At 31.4% G+C, this 19,449-nt stretch overlaps 3 protein-coding genes across 5 annotated transcripts in view; 2 read left to right on the top strand and 1 right to left on the bottom strand.

Moving 5' to 3' along the window:
- Window positions 1–724: 724 nt before the first annotated feature.
- Fancm (FA complementation group M) lies at window positions 725–11,871 on the bottom strand. 3 transcript variants are annotated; one of them, XM_013309397.1, is made up of 19 exons: window positions 11,740–11,871; window positions 11,442–11,622; window positions 11,222–11,354; window positions 10,789–10,972; window positions 10,408–10,673; window positions 9,968–10,114; window positions 9,556–9,680; window positions 8,921–9,164; window positions 8,373–8,481; window positions 7,938–8,039; window positions 7,089–7,272; window positions 6,632–6,701; window positions 6,029–6,229; window positions 5,222–5,396; window positions 4,717–4,896; window positions 2,440–4,244; window positions 1,789–1,964; window positions 1,282–1,387; window positions 725–1,038 (listed from the first exon to the last, which is right to left on the bottom strand). In XM_013309397.1, the coding sequence occupies exons 1-19, from the start codon at window positions 11,768–11,770 to the stop codon at window positions 808–810; spliced, it is 4,650 nt and encodes a 1,549-aa protein (XP_013164851.1). In that variant the 5' UTR covers window positions 11,771–11,871; the 3' UTR covers window positions 725–807. The 3 variants fall into 3 exon arrangements, with proteins under 3 accessions (XP_013164851.1, XP_013164853.1, XP_013164854.1); XM_013309399.1 differs by having other exon boundaries at window positions 1,789–1,961; XM_013309400.1 differs by having other exon boundaries at window positions 11,442–11,615.
- Window positions 11,872–12,173: 302 nt separating this feature from the next.
- On the top strand, window positions 12,174–13,790 carry Ercc1 (DNA excision repair protein Ercc1). Its single transcript, XM_013309116.1, has 5 exons — window positions 12,174–12,392; window positions 12,491–12,546; window positions 12,616–12,810; window positions 12,975–13,160; window positions 13,412–13,790. Exons 1-5 carry the CDS (start codon window positions 12,299–12,301, stop codon window positions 13,697–13,699), a joined length of 819 nt encoding a protein of 272 aa, XP_013164570.1. The 5' UTR covers window positions 12,174–12,298; the 3' UTR covers window positions 13,700–13,790.
- A 414-nt stretch (window positions 13,791–14,204) lies between these two features.
- Window positions 14,205–19,449, top strand: part of ec (ubiquitin specific peptidase echinus) — a 58,063-nt gene continuing 52,818 nt past the window's right edge. Inside the window, exon 1 of the mRNA XM_013309302.1 lies at window positions 14,205–14,582. The gene's annotated coding sequence lies outside the window, so the exon portion shown is untranslated. The remainder of the gene's footprint in view (window positions 14,583–19,449) is intronic.

Genomic DNA, 19,449 nt, shown 5'->3' with positions numbered 1-19,449 from the left:
TTGAATTTATAAACATTTTATATATGTAACGACTAACATATTAAGAAATGTTGGAAATATCTATCGAATATCAGACATTTATAGCGACAATATCTTATAACAAAATGCAATATCACAGATATTCCATCCATTTGGATATTTAAATCAACATGAGCAATGTTTATGAAAATTTACAAAAGAAAATATGCAATTTGAATGCATATATTACATTCACACATCACAATACTTTATACTTTCTTTATTAAATTTTGTAAATTCAGTGAAACAATCATCGGAAAAAATGTAACATTTCGTTTTATAGAATCGAATAAAGCCACGCCCATGTTATTGGAATTTAAAAAACTACAAGACAAGATTGTTTAGATAATTTATCAACCTTTGAATAAATATAAGAGGATACTAGAGAAACATATTCTAATATAACAAAGAGCTTAAGAAAATAAAAAGGGTTTTGACGGACCGACAACAAAGCAATGCTATAAAGGTTCCGTGTTTATCCTTTCCAGGTAAAAACCCTAGAAGCTAAATCAAGTCCATACTTGATTACTTGAACCTTTTATGGATACCTCAGTCAAATTAGTATTTTTTTCCTTACATTTTTGGTAGATATTCCGATGACAAATAAGTAAAGAGTTTATTTAATTTATAAGAAAATAAATATTTTTTTAAGCGAATAAATAATGTTAACTTTCAACTAATGGTTTTTACAAACAAAACGTCTCAGTTTTTTACTGAGAGATAGAAAGAGACAACAATATGTTTAACGCAAATGTTTATGTGAACTCATGATTATGTTTGTTTAATAGGTTAGCTGCTATCATCAGAATCGCTTTGTATTCGTCTAACATTTTTATTTTTCCTCTTAATAACAGGACTATCTGTGCTATCTGCCTCAATCTTTGTCTTTTTTACCGGTTTCTTTCGGAAGCCATTTCTCTTCTTTCTCCTTCTTTCTTCTAAGAGTCTCTCCGCTATTTCTAATTCCGTTTCCACTGTGGTTTGCGTTAATCCAACTTGTGAACTGACACAAAAACTGTCCTAAAATGTACAAGAAAATAACATAGCCAAAGTATAATAGCATTTTTAATTATTTTAATTATATAGATACTAGCTTTCGCCCGCGACACTGTCCGAGCAGAATTAAAAAAAAAACTTAATAAGTAAGCCTTTGTGTTCTGCCAGACTGTTCTACATCTGTGCCAAATTTCAGCGAGATCCATGCAGCCGTTACGGAGATCCATCTAAACATTCGTATTAATAATATTAGTAAGATTTATTTACCGCTTCGTATGCATCTTGTTCTTCGTCAAATTGTGATAATATTTCAGCTCTATCATATTGTTTAGGTAATTGTGGTATTTTAAATGTACCCGGCTTCACTGGACTCCTGGAATATCAGAGCAAGATAATGATTTATGAAGCAATTCAAATGTAATAAATAAAGACAGTTTCACCAAAGTCAAGTTTGTCTAAACATCAAGGAAAGAGAATAATATAAAAAAGACTGGATCTTAAGAAAAAAAAATGAAAAACGTTTAAAGTATACAAAGATATAAATAGTTTCATCAGACAGTCGCCAACTGCTTCGTATAAAAATATATTATGTATTTATTTTGTTATGACTTTTTGTCTTTACGCTACAATCTCTAGTAGCCAAACAAAAAAAAACTGGCATGCAGTCAAATAATTATATTCCCTAACCAATTATCGAATTTTGTACCAATGGATTCAAATTACATTTCACCAATGGGTACGAAATTAATTTCCTCGACTGCAAGCAGGACTTACTTGAGTGACTTAAGATAAAAGGCATGTACGTCTGCGTCATTCTGCGTCGTAGTTTCGTCGCAAATGAAATCAATAATACTTCCAACACTATCGTCTGTTAGTTCATCTCCGCTGTCCTGTCTACTGTCTGATAACTCTGCTTCTTCATCCAAAAACTCATTCTTTCTTCTTTTCTTCTGAAAATAATTAAAGACTTTCATATAGTTATAGAGCGGACATTACAAATATTTTACAATACATTTTGACAACTCTACGATAGTTTTAATACAATTGCAACATATTGTTTTACGAAATTGCTCTTGCCATTGCTAGTAATGAGTTTCTAAAATGTCCCAAGGTTTTCTACTTTACAAGTGAAGCTATAACACGATTCGTTAGTAATGTCTCGTGTAACTAGACCTGTTACAACTAGATAATAAGTCCGCGATTACTATTTGATTTACCAACGGTTTCTGAGATGAAAATCTATGTATAAAACATATCATCCCTGTCAATGTTTTTGACAAAACAAAGATATCAATATATTTTAAACGGGGATTACAGCCTCAGAAACCCACGGTAATTTGGTCTTATTTATATGTTGAATGTCTTTGTCCTAAATGAAGTTAAGAAACATTTTAAAATTAACTGAATTATAGATGGAGTACTTACTTTGCGAGCTTTATGATTTGTTATAGAGCTAGTTGTATTTAATTTGTTGCTATTTGATTTATGAATATATTCGACTGGATGTACAAAATCATCATCACTGTCACTAAATGTTAGTTTTCTTTTAGAACTTAGTCTTGAATTATGACTGTTGTTTAAGTTGACTTTAGAATTTTTGGCATCGTGTCTAAACTTTTGTAACTCTTCTATACCATTCATTTTACATTCTTTTTCGTCTTTTTCATCATCACTAATATTCTTTTTAGGTGAAAATATCCTGACATTTTCTTTCCCCGGAGAAGGAAATGATACGGCACAATATATGTTGCTGCAATTATTTGGTTTGGGGAAATTCATTTTATTCGATGTTAATGCAGCTAGTACTTTTTCTTGTAACGTTAGTTGACTTACTGCGGGTTTGTCTGATTTTGGTTTCTTATTAAAATATGGTGATGAACTTATAGAATCAGTTTCTAATAAATTTACATCCGTTTTAATTGTATCATTTTGTTCAATTTCTTTTATATATTTTTGTGAATCGTCTGATTCACTATCGCTATCTAGTATTATTAGAGATTGTGTTTTATTTGAATTTGGACCATTTATTTTCTTGACATCTGCGGTGATTTTAGATAACATACTTTTATCTGCTTGTGTTAACAATATTGGTGATGAATTTCTTTTATTTCTGTTCGATTCATTTTTATTATTTGAATTTGTTGATTTGGATAAATTACAATCAGTTTTGTTAATCAATTCAACCAATTGTGTTACAGTAAACATAGTTTTATTGGTATTATTTGATAAATAATTTGGAGTTATATCTTCATGATTGCTTGCATCAATAAAGGAATCATCGGTATTTTTTTTAAGTTTTTTATAAATAGGAGTAGAATTATCTCGTGTTATTTTCTTTGTATTTAATTGATTATTAAGAAATTGACTACATAATATTGGTGATGTTGGTCTTTGTTCCTGTTGTCCAGATAATATTGATGGACTTGTTGTATGGATGGATTGTAATATAGGAGACAATCTTTGTTCATTATCAACTTTTTTATCATCTTGTTGCAATTTCTCTGAACTATTTTCATCATAATCAGCGAATATGTCTTCTATACTATCCAATCCGAAGAATTCTAAAGTTTCTTTTGGATTATTTGATTGTATTTCAGTTATATTAATGTCCTGTTTATTAATTTCTTCAATTATTTCAGGACTACTGTCAGCAAAAATATCTTCTATATTACCAATATCAAAATTCTCTTCCGTTTTATTATTTTTGTTTTCAAAAATACTTTCCGTGAGTGTATCATTTAAAAAATCTGTACAATTTTGTACATCTATATTTTCTTGATTGTTATTGTTTTGACTAACTGTTTCAGATTTTTTATATTTCAAAATCGTATCTGTATTGACTAGTTCTAATAGTTTCGGTTCCGGTAACTTTAAATTTGCAAGATCTAATATTTTCTTAGATCTTTTTCTAGTTTTTCTCATATCTTTGAATATGGAACAATTACATATGTTGAGACAAATATGACATTTCTTTATAATATTTTTATTCTCTAAATTAAGATCAATAAGTAAATTGATCAGATTCATAGGCATGTTAGCATCTTGTAGACCTAAATCTTTTAATAACTTTGTATAATTTGTTGTTGATTTAGTAGATCCACTGAACAATGCTCTGATGTCGCCATCTTTTTTATTTGGTGATTTTGTAGGTGTTTTTTTGGTTTTTCTTTTTATATTTTTATCTTTTGACGGGGTCTGTTGCTTTTGTGTTTTGAAATCTAATGAGAATGCTGTAAACGAAATATTTAATTTATTAATATTATTTTAATTAATAACTAAATAGTCTGATTCGCTTGGAATAAAGAGATAAATATAGCTTTAAATTCTTAGTATAGGAAAGGAAATAGATTTTAGTTACTTTTTTTAGGACAAACCATAAGTGCTAAAAAATCTACAAGTTTTAAAAATAACCTATTATAGACAATATTTATATATTTTTTGAACTTATGGAAAATAGAAAATAATCTTACTTCTTACTTATATATAATATTATAAATGCGAATGTTTGGATGGATGGATGTTTGTTTAAAGGTATCTCCAGAACGACTGGATCTCGCTGAAATTTGTTATACATGTAGAACACAGCCCGGAAGAACTCATAGACTACTAATTTTTTTTAAATTCCGCGCGTATAAAGTCGCAGGCAACAGCTAGTTAAAAATAAATATAATACTAAATATAAACAAATATGTTTGTGTTTACCTGGATATTGAGTTGTTGTTAGTTGAGACTTCTTAGCGTCACAGTATTGTAAAAGTTCTACAAATGCCTCCGTGTCTCTCGAGTGACCAATTTTGACAGTTTCTTGTAAACATCTCTGACATTCTAACTTCGGCGTCACTCTGTCACTTTCTTTTGACTTTTCATTTGTAAAAAATGATTCTAATGGAGAAAAAGCACAATTTAATAAAAAAATGGAAAATATCTTGTTTGTAAGCAATTCGATTTTGACAATTTTACGTTTACTTGACTTTAATAAAATCTTACTAATCTTACTCCTTACTAATATAAATGCGAATGTTTGGATGGATGGATGTTTGTTTCAAGGTATATCTCCAGAACGGCTAAACGGATTTTGATGAAATTTGACATACATATAGAACATAGTCTGGAAGAACAAGCTCCTAATTATGTTTCTTTTAATTCCGCGCAGAGACGTGGGCGACTGCTAGTATAATTAATAAAACATTTTTTAATTAAATAATACCTCTTTTTAAACACCACAGTTCTGTTGGTTTATGTTTGTAATCTTGGTAAGAAAAACCAGATGGAAATAAATCTTGGAATTCAGCTTCTGTTATTAAAGAATTTTCATTTTCAATTGAATTAGAAGTAGTTGTAGATTGTCTTCCAAAAAGCATATTTCTTAAATCTTTTTGACCCTGGATAGTATGAAAAAAGAGATACAGAGTTATAAATAATAGACAGGGTGAGTCAGATATTTTTAATCGCAAACTCGAACTCTAAATAGCAAGCGCCCACTTGAATTCGTCGAAATGGCGAAACGACCGCTGCTCATAGATATCAGAAATTGCAAATGCCTTTATTGACAGGAGAGAAGACGTACAGAAAAGGAATATTTTCCGTTCCTATGCGTCACCCCGTCTGTCAAATCATCTTCCCATCTTTTCCTCATAAGAAAAAGGTGGAAAGGGAAAGGGGATTTACGCAATGAATTATAAATTGATTTGTACTTTTCCCGCAATTTTTGACAGATCAAGGTCATTGACATGCACATTTTATTTGTAACTACTGATCTCTATAAATGGACAGGCTGTTGCATAGAAATGACAGCTTTTGCCTTGTTCCAATTTGAAGGTACATGTTGATGTTTACGTGACAGAATAGAGATAGAATTAATTCTATCTATATTACGAGTTATAATTCACATCACCGCTACCATCAGCGCCAAAATGGCGGAAATCAAAAAGACACAAAACGCTACATCGTATAGCCCGTCCATTTATAGAGTTCAGTGTTTGTAACGAACTAATGTCAAAGTAATACAATATACCTTTTTATTTTTTCCCGTATTCTTGGCTTTATCTTTTGTATCCAGTTTGTGTGCAACTGTGATGTACATCTTCTGACAGTCCGGAGTAAACCCGTGCGGTATCATACGTGGGTTCAACTTGTACAGATTGTTTTCCACTTCTTTCGATTGTAAAATTTTCTTATTTAGTCCATCTCTTTGACGCATACAATCCAATAACGTCTGGAATAAAAAAAAGTAAGTTAATACAACAAAATAAAAGTGTTAAACAATACAAATATTAGTATTTAATTCAAATCATCATCATCAGCTCACTATACGTCCCCACCGAGGGTCTCGGAAACTAAGTTAAGGGTGATTAGGCCATAGTCAACCACGCTGGCCAAGTGCGGGTTGGTTGACTTCACACATATCTTTGAATTTCTTCTCAGATATGTGCAGGTTGCATCACGATGTTTTCCTTAATAGTAAGAACGTCGGATAAATGTACATATGTAAATTGAAAATCGAAAGACACATTGGTACATGGCGCGATTCGAACCCAGGACCTGCAGATTGCAAGTCAAGTCCTCCTGAGCCACCGACGCTATTTTTAATTTAATTCAAGCAAATGTATATAAATACCTGATGCTCCCTTCCTTCAGTAACCAATATGAACACTTGTCCGCCGCGCTCGCGACCTGTGCGACCACATCTGAAAAACATATTTAGACATCTTACTAATAATATAAATGCGAATGCTTAAATGGATGGATGTTTGTTAAAAGGTGAACGCCTGCAGGAATCTAGCCTTAACTTGGCATAGATATAGAACATAGTCTGGAAGAAAACAACACATAGAAGTCGGGAGCGACAACTAATTTGAACATATTTAAACGCAAAGTAATATAAAAAGGTCACGACAGACGGACGGACAACAAAGTGATCCTATAAGGGTTCCGATTTTTTCCTATGAGGTACGGAACCCTAAAAGTTAAATAAATCAAGTATACAGTAACAATTCAATGAAATAATTCTTTACTAATTTACGTAGTTTCAGTAATTTATTAGAACCTAAATACGAAAATTTAAAATATATGACCTTTGCACGAGTCGTATTGGCGAGCGTGTGGAGATATCAAAGCAGAGTATGAGGTCGACACTGCCCACATCCAGACCCTCCTCCGCCACGCAGGTGGCCACCAGCACGTTGCTCTCGCCGGACCTGAAGCCGCGCATTGCTCGCAGCTGCTGCTTCTGAGACACCATCGCCTTACCATCCTTACCTGTACAATACTTACGCTTTGAAGAATACGTAATGGAGGACAACAATAAAATTTTGCTCGTTTCAATTAAAAATGTTTGCTTTATTTATCGCTATCTGTTAGAAATATCTAAGAAAGATCTAATTATAACAAAAAAGTTGCGTAATTATTTTTTTTCCTTCGAATAAAGGAGCTTTTAAATTCTTGTGTAAACTTCGTTATTTAAATTAAAATAAATTGTTTTGCAATTACCTTCAATTTCTGTATTTTTTATTGAATTTCTTTTAAATTTACCTTTGACACATATAGTATTTACTTTGTAAGCTGCACAAGAAAGGTACGGAGTCAAAGCGATGTTGATTTTTTTTTTATCACAAGATGGCAAACGAGCGAGCAGCCAACTGAAATCGCTGAAATAGCGAAGTGACTGTTGCCCATAGACATATGCAATTGCATATGCGTTGCCTACCTTTAATCGAAGGAGGAGAGGATGCACAGAAAGAAAATATCTTCCCTTCCCATGCATTCTCTCAACCGGAAAGTCCACTTCCACTTCCCATCGTTTCCTTATAAGAAAAACGGTGGGAAGGGAGAAAGGAATAAATTAGGCCTCTGGATGCTTTAATTATTTTAGTATGAAGTAAACACTTTTTTTTATTTCAAAAATAAGTAAGTAATGTGCTGACCTGCAGCGCCCTGTCCGACGAACATCTGCGGCAGTATGAGAGGCCGGCACTGCAGCAGCAGGCAGTGCACCAGGCTCACGCTCTCGCGGTACTCGCAAAACACTGATTTTTATAAAAAATAAATAAAAATTACGTTACACTTATATTTCAAAGTGAATCTGCAAATTAACTTAAACCCCTTATTGAATTTATTTAAGTTAAATTTTCACTAAGCATCGAGGTGTGTAGTTTTCATTTGTATGAAGATTTCCACTAGGGCGACAATGATTGTTTTACAAAATAACAGCTAGGCGAGGACAGATACGTACAGCTAAATGCCTAGTGGAAATGAGAACTAAATGCTACCTATATAAAATAAAAGACAAATGACAAGTCACAGAAATGTCGATTAGATATTAAGAAATTAATTTATTAAAGTTGTTCATAAGATAATACCTATTGCCTTCGTGTCTTTCCCCTCTCGCTTTGCTCTTTGAAAATGTTCCAGCATTATATCTTTTAGCTTATAAAATTTTGGATGACCAAAACATAAATCTTTCGGCATCTATAACAAAATGATGTTATTATATTATTGAAATTCATGAAAAGTTCAAAAAAAAAATAATTTTACATATAAAATTTAACAAAAACCTAAATCTATAAATAATAAATGGATTCTGTATTGCATAACTGGGGTTTGAGCGTAGTGACATTTATGCTAATACTAGCGATCGCCCGCGATTTTGTCCGTGCGGAATTAAAAAAAAACTTTATTAATATCCTATGTGTTCTTCCATTATGTATGTTCTACATCTATATCAAATTTCACCGAGAACTAAGAAGCCTTTCTGGATATACCTTCAAACAAACATCCATCTATACAAACATTCGTATTTATAATATTACTAAGATAAAACTAGGTTTCAAGTAACAGTTAGGTTAATATAGTTCTCTCTTTTTTCAAAGAGAATGAAAGAGACAATATATATTAATAAAATTGTTACCTCAGGTATGGTACCATCAGGTAACAAACTTCGATCCAGTGACAATGGATTGATGCCCAGGTCATCACGCAGTCTTTCAAGTAACGCTGTCAGGCGGTCATCTGATTGTATCCAAGATTTCTCCGGATGTTCATCAAAGAAGTTGAGGAAGACACGAGAACCATGCTTCACCAGTAATTCCAAACCATGGTAAAGAGCTATTAGTATGGTAAAATCTTTCATTATGTAGTTGTGTTGTGGATGTCTGGAAAAAAAATATTAAATTTTCTAACTAGCGGCTCAGTTTGTACCAAAGTTACCTTGAATTATTCAAAGTGAAAAAATGTCTACTTATAAAACTTTATGGGGAGAAAACCTCAGCACGATCAATATCAGAAGTAGCACTAAATACACCACAGATAAGAAAAAAAAACTTTTTTTATATACAAAGTATTCATTGGACTAGTCATATCAACGATTTCTTTCAAATTTAACACAGAAAATACAAAAATGAATAAATTAAATTACTTCGTAAGTTATTTATGAAAAAAGGAATGCATATTTTTAAACTTTGACAGATGACAGTCCAGTCTTGCCTGTAGCGCCATCTATCAGTTTTCGGTTCACCTCATTATTTGTAAGTAATTGTTACTAACCTCGCGCCTCTTTCTTTACACTGGTACTCTTTGTACAACATTACGATGCGACCTTTTGATAAATTGCCAACATTTTGTTGCAGAATATTTAATTGTTTTAATCTTCTCGCATATCCATCAAGAATCTGGAAACATAGTTTACTAATACAAGCTTTATAGAAAATAAATTAAAAATGTGACAATTTTTTAGCACTTATAGGGTGTTATATCAGGTGTCACCCGCGACTCGATCCTTGCTGAGTTAAAAAAAAAAAAAGTAGCCTATGTGTTCTTCCAAACTATGTTCTACATCTATGCCAAATTTTAGCGATATACATTGAGCCGTTCCGGAGATACCTTCAAACAAACATCCATCCATCTTAACATTCGCATTTATAATATAAGTAAGATGTATTATAAACTTACAACTTACATCAACATATTGTTGTCTCAACTGTGTGAGTTCCGGACCTAACTGTACTATCACAGTACTAATCTTTCTAGAATGACTGTATGGTGCGACATCTATACAGTTCTCTGTACGTAATTCCAAATGAGCTATGTGTAGATTATTAACTACCTGTAATAAAACAATAAACATCTCTTTAAATTCATAATAAAAATATATTTTTTACAAAATAATTGAATGCTATTAATTGTTATGAAAGTTGGAGTGTTAGAAGATTGATAGAGAAGAATGTTAGAATTTTGGATCGTCGGAAAGTTGGAAGTAGTAGCTTGAGTAGTTAGTTGGATAATCAGTCTATTACTAGAAAAACTGATAGATATATATAGGTATATAATGGAGGTAGTAAAATGTGAGTTGCAGTCTAATGTCAAATTATATTATGGTTAAATTAGATAAAAACTTACAGTTATGACATCCTCAACTTTGCTACCCGGAGTAGCTGACAGAGCTAAAATTCTATAAGTCTTATGTCCCATATCAGTCAAAGTGGACACAATCTGGCAGTAAGCGTAGTTACCACGAGCTCTATGCGCCTCGTCTATAACCAGACAACGTATCTGATCGCCAGGACATATACCAGATTTGATATCATTATAAATAACTTGGGGTGTTGCAAAAAATACTCTTTTCGTCATCCAGTGAGCTTTTCGTGTATTCACTTGCATGTGGCCTGCAATAATATTTAATCACTGTATAACTTTTGTTCGACAGTATATAGTGACAGTGATTTTGTTTTTAAAAAGATAATAATCCACAATTCATTTTTTAAATAAAAAATTTCATACCAGTCATTTCAATAGTGTCTTTTGGAGGTATGGCAATGATGTTATAACAAGCATCAATCTGTTGAGCAACAAGGGGGCGAGTAGGTGCAGTAAATACAATTTTCCCAAGAGGATACCAGCGGTAAAAGTTATACATAATAACTGCAGCTATAAATGTCTTTCCAAGACCAGTTGGAAGACTTACCTAAAAACATAAGCAGAAATCAGATAATGTAATATTTAAAACAAAAAAATCTAAACAATGTTTCATGATGTTATTTTAATAATTACTAGTTGTAATTTTAATCAGCACTATCAAAGGTCAGATAAACTTTTGCAAGCTACTTTATATATTTAGATATATGTTTAGTTTTTAACTACATAATTAACTACTTATGTGCAAAATGAACTTTTTATATAATTAAGCTGTAAACAAAATATTAAGGGTACTTACAAGTGTATTTTTCAATATTGAAGCTTTTATGATATTGAATTGGTAATCTCGAACTGGATAATTGGTAGGATAGATCCATGTTCTCCCTGTTATTTTGTCATACCCACTGATTTCTTCATCACAACATAATGCACTTTAAACACAAAAAGAGAAAAGTAAATTTGTGACAAAAATTAAGTTGCTCAAAAAACTCACTAAAACTTACATCACTAAAACTTACCTTACATTCAAGTCATTGTTATTACTTGATTTATTAACATTTCCTTTGATGTCATCGGACAAAGAATAATCTTTGAAAGTGGTGTTTTCAAAATTCTCCAATAGGGAGGTAGTACTAAATGTATCATCTTCAAAAACATCACTGAGATCTATATCTCCACCAAAATTACCCATACTGTAAACTTTATTTATATTTAATATGTAATACGTAATTAATTAATAAATAACAATTACAATTAACAATCATAATCTTGTTGGTAACGTTCTATAAAGAAAAAAATATTTCGTCTACTCAGTACTTTTTAGGCACAGGAACACAAATTTATTCATATACACTATAACTTTAAGGAGCAATCAACTGTTTTTAAAATTAATGAACTTTATTTAATTTAGTTTCCTGTATTTAATATTTATGTACTATCCAATTGGCACTTGATTGCTCTACATTTGACAATTATTTGACATTGGCAATGACAGACGTAATTTTTTTTAATTTTATGACCTGATAACATAGACCTTTAGGACATTGACAGACGTAAATAGAGATGAAATCACAGAGTATACAGAACTGGTGGACATGCTAGCATTTATGGGCTTGGTGTACCATATAATTAATTTTTTACTTGAGAAAAGTTGAAGTAATCTATAATTCCTAAACAAAGTTTGTTATCAACATCGTTCGCCGCCTTCTTTTTGAATTATCTTCTATTTTGTTATCGGTAATTGTCAGCTGTCTGCTAAATGTCAATGTCCAAAACACATGTCCTGTTTGGTTTTGTATTTAGTACAGTTTTTACTTACCAATTACTGATAACACTTAAATAAATATACACTCACCCCGAAATTGACTCTAATCAAATGGAATTAGAAGATGGTTTTGATGATTTGTTAGCACAAATTGATGAGCCTACAATTTCAAAAAGGCCTAAAACAGAACAAGATGATTTACCGGGTAATTCAAATGTATTCAATAATGTCTATAATATTGCAATGTTTATTAAAATCGCTCCTTCGACTTGTAGTAAATATATATTGCTATTTTATTTCCAGGACCTTCAAAACCAAGTTCATCAAAAACACATTGTGTTTTAGTAAATCAAAAGCAAGTATGTTTAAAAAAAATGAAATGAATATTTTAAAATATAATTACACTATTATGTTTTTTTTCCTTTTAGCGTGGAAATCCCTTACTCAAGTTTATCACAAGTGTTGCATGGGAATATGATGAAATAATTCCAGATTATGAGATAGGCAAAACAATATGTATTCTCTTTCTCTCTACAGCCTATCACAATTTAAATCCTGATTACCTTAACAACAGGATAAAGGAATTGGGAAAGAAATATGAGCTTAGAGTTCTTTTAGTACAGGTAAAATAAAGAATGTTTTGCCATATTACACTCATAATCATAGTTTATTGTCAGACTAATGCTTTTCATCATATGTGGTCCACTGTTTTATTATCTAGTCAACAATCAGATAATCATTTTGTGATTTCTCATAAATTTAATTTGTTTACTTTTAATTGTATTAGGTAGATTTAAAAGATCCCCATAGTGCTTTGAAGAATCTAACAAGGATATGTCTTCTAACTGACCTTACGCTGATGTTGGCTTGGAGTCCGGAAGAAGCTGCAAAAATTATTGAGAACTATAAAATATTTGAAAATAAACCACCTGATCGAATTATGGAAAAAATTGAAAATGATCCACAACAAAAGGTAAGAATATTCTGTGTTTATATTAAACAATACATAGTAATGTTGTTTAGAAATAATTCCATAGATGGCGCTGATATCTATTATCTATGGATTTATGTCAGCAGTACTAGCTTGATTAATCAAGTTAACACTTTCCATGCCACAACTTTTTCGCATGTACTTGATTAGTTCATTATTATCTAAGTGAATAAAAACCATTGAATGTGTTAATTTCATCTTTTCTTTGTTACTCAATTTAATTTTTTTTTCAGATTATAAATGCTTTATCCAATATTAAGCCAGTCAATAAAACTGATGCTATGACTTTATTAACTAATTTCGGAACATTGGCGAATATAATAAAAGCAAATGAAAGTCGACTCGCCGATTGTCCTGGTTTTGGGCCCACAAAGGCGAAAAAATTATACAAAGCGCTACATGAACCATTCTTAAAAAGGGGTAATGTGATAGACAAGGAAGTTGAGAAGTCGGAAGACTTTGCTGAAGATTTAAATATGGATGAAATAGAGAAAGCGGAAAATGAAATAAAAAATGAATAGCACATTTTTATTTTAAAGCCTCTACCTGAAATAATAATAAGTAGTGATAAGATGCATGATTTATATCGTTTATAAAACACAAATAAATGATCTGTGATAAATTTATGTATTTTATTGCTGTATTTTATATTTTTTTTATTTATTATCAACAGGTCAGTTAGACAGTTTCTGGGAAATTGATGGTAAAAATTCGCCAAAATCATCTTTGCGTAGTAGATGTTTGCCTTTAATTTTTTAATGCAGCGATAAATATCCAAATACAGCATTGACACAGTTGTTTTTTTACATTTCTTAAAATTAGAAGTCAATGAAATAGCAAACAAACAGAGATCCGCATTATATTATTATAGTAAATCAGATTTAATCAGTAACTTTCTATTCGACACATACAACAGGATTGTTTTTATTTTTTTGTTTCAACGGAGCGTTTTTCAAGCATGCGAAGGCTCATGCGTCTTGCAGTGAGGCGGCCGCTCGCGGGTTTCAAAATAAAACAATCGACACGACAGCGTCGAACCGGCTTCCCTCGCGGCTGGACGCGCGTCGTGCCTTTGCTGTAATAATAAAAAAGCGGGAAAATTGAATTCAGTTTATTGTATTTTTTAATCTGTGCTTTAAATTACTTTTTTAATTAGTGATAACTTAGAAGAATTATGTGGACAGTATTTTGATTTACATTATTAATAAATGTTTTGTTATTTCATAAGTAAAATATATACAAACGGGCAAATACTAACTTTGCGCTATATTTAATTTGACTTTGGTGTTAACTAGTAAATGAATGTGTTAAAATATAAAATGTATAATAATTGTGCCTCTTAAGAAAAACTGTTTTGCCGGAGAACTTGAAAAGTGTTGAGGTGTAAAGACAAGAAAGTCTTAGGTAAGAATCTATTTTTATCATATTATAATATAATCGTATGAAAAAGTTTACTTGCAAAAACTCTTTGTTTATGTAAAATTACTGGCCGGTTGCATTCAGGTTACTGGCTAGTAAGAAGAAAAAGTTCTTATATTCTCCTTAAACATTTTATCTAACATAACGCCGATATAAAATAGTTATAATATAAGTTATTAGTACCCTTTTTCATTAATATTTTATGTACTATGTATAACAAGAGTTTTTTAAGCTCCTTATGCAATCCTTAACGGCTTTTTCTCGGTATTGACTAAATCTGGGACAACAATCAATAAGATAATCTTTAAATATTTCTGGAATAGCAACAATCAATTCTCACTAACTTGTTTGTTTCAAATGCTTACTCGTAATCTGAAACTTTGCTTTACTACTAGCTAATAGAGAATTATTAGGTTGATTACCTAAGTTATTTTAGGACACGTAATACGAATATATCTTTTCGCGTGTTATGTTAAAAATGACAATGTAAATTAAATAATGGAAGGTAATAAGGTAGGCTGCATATTGTAGTGAAGCGTACAAAAAGCTATAGTATTTTTCTTTAGCCAATTACCGACATTATTTCTAAGTCGATGCTCGTTTAAACCTGCGACTGAACAGGTGAACGAGGCACGTGCCCGATGCCAGGTGAAATAACATAACTTTTTTAACCAGTGTTGAATACGAACCATAAATAAATGATTCCATTATTCTTGTTTGTCTTTGCGAGATGTTTTGATGGGAGATATAAAACACATACGAGGTATTTGAAATCGACATAACAGCACATTGCTTGTTGCGCTTCTCTTTTTATGATTGGTAATTTTTATTTAGTATTTAAATCTGGAAACGATGAATAAACAGACTAACTTCAGGGAAATTTAGTTGTCTTAAAACTTATAAATATTGAACAAGATACTATGTAAGAGAATAACTATTGTTATTGTGTAAAACTCTTACGTTTAATCAAGACACGACATTTTAAAACCTTTAACAATGTAAGTTAAAAGTACCAATGTCACGTCATATTTTTTCAACGTCGACCATTTTATGACTATCCTATACTTTGTTACAGATACTTATATCAATCTGTGTAATTATCTCATACCTTCAAACAAGACACGGGCACATTTGCATGCTCAATTTAATGGAACTTGAAAAGCGTTTCATTAAGTAGTAGGTACTCTTCACTTTGCTTCGCTTTTTTCTTTTTGAATAAATGATTACTGGATAGTAAATAGAGAGCTTGTTTTTGCTTTTAACGATTTATTATTATATTATTCTTATGTACTATTAAGATTGGAATATAAATATCATGAATTTATCATGAATTTACATGTATATGCTATTATTTTTTTTCTACAAATTTAGATCTTGTAATTGCAACAATAATACTCTATAATATTGGTTTGAACTCAAGTATAATAAAAAACCGACGAGGTCTGTAGAAACATTTTTAAGCTTTTTCTACGCTTGGACAATTCTGTTGGTCAGCGGACGCACTTTGTCCACTTCGACATTGACTGATGATGTTCATTAACGAATCTACTTCGTCGACGTCACTGCGTCTTTTAAAATTTATTGAGAACTAGTTGTCGCCCGCAACTCCGTCCGAGTGAAAAAAAAACTTAATAAGTAGCCTATGTGTCTTTTCCGAGTGAGTTCTACATCTATGCCAAATTTCAAATAGGAACGTCAAACAAACATCCATTCATCCATCCACAGTAAGATTGCCTTGTCGTCTAATATGCGCCATACTGATTGTATTTTGCCACACTTGTTACTATGTTCACGCCACGTTAATCTTTTTGGTAACTATTGTAACTACGTCCGTGGTCATTTAATATATCCTGTACAGTAGTGTCTTTGTGTTTTCCTTAAATTATAGTAGAGTAGTTGTTGCCCGCGACTTCGTCCGCGCGGAACAAAAAAAATCTAGTAATAAATATAGCCTATGACGCCTAAGGATAGTGTAGCTTCTCAACAGAGAAAGAATTTTTCATATCGTTTCAGTAGTTTCCAAGCCTATTTAATGCAACCAAACTAACAATCAAATCTTTTCTAATGTTAAGTATAGATAACGAATATAAAATTAGTTTAGCGGTACCGATGTGTTTATGCGTGCAAAAAAGAAAAAAAAATAGGTAGAGTCGTCGCAATGTTTATCAAAATTGTTAAAATACTTAAAGTAGGAAAAAATTATGATTAATTAATTTTTTTCTTAATATTAAACAAAAACAAAATAAGCTGGCACAATAACATTATGCCATTGTTTTTATAATACCTATTTTATTGACGTTAATAAAGGTCAATAAAAATGTATAATTCATTTATAAACCTGGCATATGGATTCTTCTATTATATAGTTAGAGTATAGTAAATATAAAGAAAACGAAGTAATAATAATAACATAATTTCTTGGTCGCAATGGCGGTTTGACTCGTGCCTTGTCGTGGGTCGGCGCACGCGCAGCCGCCAACCGACTTGCTCCTTTTGTGTCACGTATCAAGCTTTACGCATTTATGTGTGGGTGTGTTTGTATTCTTGTTTATGTGTGAGTATTTTTTATTGATGGTGTAAAATCTTTCTTCTTGGTATGATGAAGATTACGGTTTTTTAATTAGCTATTTCGAATCAGTAATATCATGTTAGATTATTATACTTAATATAAAGTTAAAAAAAGTAAGTAAGTAAGTGGCCCTTTGTACCCATATATGTATGTATGCTACTGTTGGAGACTAAAGATAAAACCTTTGTAAAAGTAATAAAAGCAAACTAACATTGGGTACTCATATTTTAGAATTTTACGTTAAAACAATGTTAGGTATCTTTTTATGTTTATATTACCTAAGTATTTTTTACCTTGAACTTTATATTCAAGCTACTTGAACCCATGCGACGAGAAAGCTTTTAAGGTTATCACTTAAAATTATTTATTACTAATGGAGCGCTCGAGTTGTTTGACCTTTTAGCTTTATTGAATCTTCACACTTCAATTTTTTGTTCTGAGAGTTATATGAAACTAGTCCTTGAAAAGCTTCATCTTTTTTTGCAATGCTTTTATCTTTTCTATAGGTAAGTTATTTTTATATATTGAAGCAAGAGAGAGTAGAGCACGTTTGATAAAGACAATCTGTACTTTAACTTGTTTAAAAGAGTACAACACAAAATAGACGCGATTTTACGAATCTCTGTCTGGATTTTTCTATGATAAAACTACCATAAAAAGCTACCTACCTAATATTAACATTATTTATGTTAACTATTCGATGAATTGTAATGTGTCTAATGTAATTACCATATAAATGACGTATGAATGGGAAAAATTGTTGTTTGGTTATATGTACTTGACTTCAAAGATAAAACGCTAAAGCGTTTAGGACTACTTTACTACGTTACTTTAAAGACTGGATATCCTAAACATTGTCATATTTTGTTTTTTACTACAAATAATATACTTAAACGATGCAAATTGGCTATGACTATCCTATACTCTAATCCGGGGGTAAGTTTTTCGTAGCAAAAGAAACCTAACCTTTACAATTATGAGTATATGTAAATTAATTAGATTATCTTTTAAAATAGAATTTACGGTTCAATAAACTACATAAAAATACAGAGTGCTGTTTTAAAACGATCTCAAAGAACAGGTCGGGGAACACTCAAGGGGTAATTTTGGTTACCTCCTTGACTGGCTTTGATTTTAAACCCTACTTAAGTTTAATAATGCATGGCTTCAGTTCGTTATTCCTCTCATGCCATGACTATATTTAATTGAATGCTTCGTTTGTGTTATAAGATAAAAAAAACATCGTCCTAAATAACCTAATGTTGGTCAGTACGTAATATTAATAAAGATTTAGATGTCTAAAAGAACTATTAAAGTGGAGAACTCTAAGTGAATGGCTTGAACCGAAATCACGACGTTAGGTCAAGACCAGACGAGTCTAAATTAAATTCAGATCTGTTGGTTAGGTCTTTGGCCTGAACGAATAAGAACAATGAGCTTGAAGCAATATGTCTGTAGATTTTTATCGTCTACGGCTGTTTCGTTAATCTTTTATTACTTAATCTAACAATACGGATATTTTTTTTACATTACGTTTCTCAATTTTATATTTTTCTAAATGCATAATAGCATTTACGTAAAACTAAATATTATTACATTTGTAGAAACGTTTACGATTGCGTTGCAAGTTTTGTAAACATACGAAACCTGAATATGTCAGTTTACGCAAATGATATCCAGGAATTAACCTAGTTTTTTTTTTTAGTTTAAATCGATAGCTCTGATTTGATAGGTCGGAAATCTCGACATGTGGAAAAACAGAAATAAACTTGGTTTGCTTTGCTTTGTGTTATGCATACAAATAGCCAAGTGTAAACTTGTTCGATGTTGCTAAATACGTAACATCTTTAAGTCTTGTTTGCTTATACAATATTGTCGTAAATTACAATCAGTTGAAATGGGTATATTTTTACACGAATGTTATTATTCTATATTGATCACATGTTAAGTTAATGTGACATAACTCATAAAGCAAGCAAAAATGTATACTCATCCTTTAAATTTCAAACAGCAAACTGTCTAGACGATGACTATAGCAGGGACTTGGCGAAAAATCTTTTTATTAACAAACTTTTGATAAATACAGTAGTTAGTTTAAAAGACTGTAGTTATAAGGTCAAGAAAATTGTTAAGAACAAATCATGTGATACGTAATTCAAGCAGTTTGAAATAAACCGTTGAACAACTGGTTTCGCGGAAGCCGGCGCCGGCGCGCACGTGCAGAGACTGCATTCACATAACCACGGCCGCATTTACTTTATTACTTGCTTTAAAGGTCAATAT

This window comes from Papilio xuthus, unplaced genomic scaffold (genome assembly GCF_000836235.2).
Source record: "Papilio xuthus unplaced genomic scaffold, Pxut_1.1 DF827777.1, whole genome shotgun sequence".
Classification (NCBI taxonomy): domain Eukaryota; kingdom Metazoa; phylum Arthropoda; class Insecta; order Lepidoptera; family Papilionidae; genus Papilio; species Papilio xuthus.
The sequence above is the reverse complement of the archived record's forward strand: the minus strand, read 5'-3'. Positions and strand labels throughout refer to the sequence as shown.